The sequence below is a fragment of the Bison bison genome, unplaced genomic scaffold (genome assembly GCF_000754665.1).
Source record: "Bison bison bison isolate TAMUID 2011002044 unplaced genomic scaffold, Bison_UMD1.0 scf7180017864383, whole genome shotgun sequence".
Classification (NCBI taxonomy): Eukaryota; Metazoa; Chordata; class Mammalia; order Artiodactyla; family Bovidae; genus Bison; species Bison bison.
This window is the reverse complement of record NW_011494955.1, coordinates 2,573,742-2,577,342: the sequence shown is the minus strand read 5'-3', so window position 1 is coordinate 2,577,342 and position 3,601 is coordinate 2,573,742. Positions and strand designations below refer to the sequence as shown.

Genomic DNA, 3,601 nt, shown 5'->3' with positions numbered 1-3,601 from the left:
TGTTGTTCAGTCCCTAAGTTGGGTCTGACTCTTTGTGACCCGATGGACTGCAGCACGCCAGCCTTCCCTGTCCTTCACTATCTCCCAGAGTTTGCTCAAACTCATGTCCTTTGAGTCAGCGATGCTATTCAACCATCTCATCCTCTGCCACCCGCTTCTCCTGCCCTCAATCTTTCCCAGCATCAGGGTCCTTTCCAATGAGTTGGCTCTTTGCATCAGATGGTCAATGTGTTGGAGCTTTAGCATCAGTCCTTCCAATGAATATTCAGGGTTGATTTCCTGTAGGATTGACTGGTTTGGTCTCCTTGCAGTCCAAGGACTCTCAAGAGTCTTCTCTAGCACCAGAATTCGAAAGCATCAATTCTTCAGCACTCAGTCTTCTTTATGGTCCAACTGTCACATCTGTATACAACTACTGAAAAAACCATCGTGCTGTGCTAAATCACTTCAGTCGTGCCCAGTTCTTTGTGAACCTATGGACTGTAGCCCTCCAGGCTCCTCTGTCCATAGACTCCTCCAGGCAAGTATACTGGAGTGGGTTGCCATGCCAGCCTCCAGGGGATCTTCCCAACCCAGGGATTGAACCTGCGTCTCTTACGTCTCTTGCATTGACAGGCAGGTTCTTTACCACTAGTGCCACCTGGGAAGCCCATAGCTTTGACTATGCGGACTTTTGTCAACAAAGTGATATCTCTGCTTTTTAATATGCTGTCTAGGTTTGGGTGATCATAGGCAAGTCAATTCCCATCTCAGGGGCTGGGTTTTCCAGAGTCAGTAGAGGACAGTGGTGAAACACGCAGACTCTGAAGCCAAGCAGCCCGTGCTCAGAATCTGGACCTACCACTCTTTGACCCTGAGATTACTGAACCTCTCTGTGGCTCATTTTTCATGGGAAAAGTGAGGTACATCCTCATTCCAAGGTGAGCATAGTAATAGCATCATGAACTTAATTATGAAGATTAAATTAATTATTTTAAATCAAGGGCTTAGAAGACTACTCAGTGCACAGTAAATGATATGAATGTGCTTGCTATTTTGTTTATGGAAAGTACGCTGCTGCTGCTGCTGCTGCTAAGTCGATTCAGTCGTGTCCAACTCTGTGCGACTCCTTAGATGGCAGCCCACCAGGCTCCCCCGTCCCCAGGATTCTCTCCAGGCAAGAACACTGGAGTGGGTTGCCATTTCCTTCTCCAATGCATGAAAGTGAAAAGTGAAAGTGAAGTCGCTCAGTCATGTCCGACTCTTAGCGACCCCATGGACTGCAACCCACCAGGCTCCTCCATCCATGGGGTTTTCCAGGCAGGAGTACTGGAGTGGGGTGCCGTTGCCTTCTCCGATGGAAAGTATAGCAGCTGAATTACATAAAGATTTCTTCCTGCTCTAATATCATATAGATTAAAATGTTTAATGATTGAATATTTCCCACATGCCTAGCACTAGCTCATGTTTCCTATCTGTGAAGTAAAGGGCTGGAATCATTTTTATGGCCCCAATAGCGCTAGAAACAGATCCTCTGTGTAAGGTGCTGATAGTGGGGATCAAAGAAACATGTTGGTGACAGCCTTGGCCTTCAGAACCCAGAAAAGGACTGCAGGAGGCCAGACTGCCCTAGCAGCTCCACAGGAGGCAGAGGAGGCCAGAGATGCCCCCCTAGCATATTTCTTCAGCTTGTTTGGTTGGTGTCCCCCAAATTTTCTTTTTCATTCCAAAATAAAATGAAGGATCAAGGCTTCCATTCTGAAATATAAAATTTCGTAACACACACATTTCTTTCCCTCAATGTCTTTTGTATTTCCCCAATACTGTCTGTAAATGTATTATTCTAAGAGATAAATGGCAGATACTAGATTCAGATTGGAGAGGAAATTTTGACAGTGGTCAGAACACTGGCTACTTGAAGGGAGAAGTCAGGCAGAAAGGCCCCAAAGGTCAAATTACAGGCCAGGCGTGCACCACTGAGACTCATACACGGAAGAATAAACTGTCCCTTTTTTACTTTCAATTTTCAAACATTTAAACCAACATTTTTCTAGCTTATCCTGAAAATTCTGTAAGACAAGACAGTTTTATCCCTATTTTATAGATGAGGCTCCAAGAGAGTAAGTGATGATTAACTGCAGATGAAGAGTTTGCAATTATATATGCCTGATAAGTGACTGAAATAGGCTTTTTTTTCTTTTTTTAAAAAATATTTATTTGACTGCACCAGGTCTTAGTTGTGGCATGTAGGATCTAGTTCGGTGACCAGGGATGGAAACCAGTCCACTGGCATTGGGAGCGCGGAGTCTCAGCCACTGAACCGTCAGGGAAGCCCCCTGAAAGGGATTTTCTTAATTCTTCCCCTCTCTTTCTGGCCTCAGACTCTGTCCTGGGCTGCGAAATCCTAGTAGGAGTTTGGCAAGGACAAGAGTTGGGCCCTGAAGCACAGGGCAAGGGAGGGCGGGAGGGCAGGAGGGCTGGGTCTGAAGAGCAGCTTCAGATACCCAGGCTGGGACCTCGGGTGGGGAAGGCGCTGCCAAAGGAAGGATGAACTACTGGTCTGGTTGAGGACCCTGCGAGCCGCCTCCAGGGGAAGGCTGACAAGCCGCCCTCTCTCCAGCTCGGGAGGACTGGCACCCGCTCTAAAGCCAGAATCACCGACATCCTGGGTGAGTTCACCCACCCTCTTCTCCTTTCTGGCTACACCGTCTTTCTAACCCTCAAAGGGTTAAAGCGGTTTCCACGTGATTTTCCCGTCATCCAGGTTACTTGGGCTGCAGCTCCCAGCTTGAAAACCTGGGAAATAAATAAAAGTCCCAAACAATTTCTCAGTACCCTAGCAATGCACCCTCTCTCCACCCCCACCCCCACTCCACAGAGAAGGACAACCCTTTGGGTAAAAAGTGTGTGTGTGTGTGTGTGTGTGTGTGTGTGTGTGTGAAAGGTGCAGATGTGTATCTCCGTATGGGCAGGTGCTGGGGAGCGGCTTCCCAGAGAAAGTGGGGCCACGTGGTGAGTGCCCCTTCCCTCAGTCCCCCTGGGGCTCTGGGTGCAGGAGATTCACGTGGGGCCAACGCTCTGGAGGGAGGAGGAAGAGGAAAAAAGTGGTGTGTGGGGAAGCAGGCCGCACACACCTGGCGCCTTGTGGAATGAAATCTTTATTAATTATTAAACCGAGTTCCCTCGGGAGCGAGCAGAGCCGTGGCAGGCGGGACGGGAATGGCGGGGTGGAGGCTGGGGTAGGGAGGAGGGGTGAGGAGTGGGTGCTGGGCACCCGTTCAGTCCCAGGGTACCCCGACAGGAAGGAAGCTGACCCTCTGGGCGCGGGACGGGGGCGGGAGGGGGATCGGGTAATCGCTGCTAGAGAGTGGGTTTCCCCTGCGCGTGGGGGGACCCCGGGAGTGAGGGTGGGAAGAGAATGCTAGAGGAGGCAGCCCGGGGGTGGAGGGAAGTGGGGAGAGGGCCGGCCGGCCGGCTCCTCCCCGGGGTCTTGATCCCAGAACAGTAGCCGCCTGTTTTCCCAAGACTGGGGGAGGGAGCGGCCGGAGGAGAGGAGGGGGCGTGCGGAGGGAGGGTTTCCATTCTTCTTCGGTCTCGCTCGCCCCTACCCCGTTCCTCCGAA

At 50.6% G+C, this 3,601-nt stretch overlaps 1 protein-coding gene across 1 annotated transcript in view; it reads left to right on the top strand.

The window, feature by feature from the left end:
* The first annotated feature begins 2,901 nt into the window (after nucleotides 1–2,901).
* The window catches only part of ADCY6 (adenylate cyclase 6), a 21,253-nt gene continuing 20,553 nt past the window's right edge, over nucleotides 2,902–3,601 (top strand). The window contains exon 1 of the mRNA XM_010858061.1: nucleotides 2,902–2,991. Coding sequence (XP_010856363.1) covers nucleotides 2,930–2,991 — 62 coding nt within the window. The 5' untranslated portion in view covers nucleotides 2,902–2,929. The remainder of the gene's footprint in view (nucleotides 2,992–3,601) is intronic.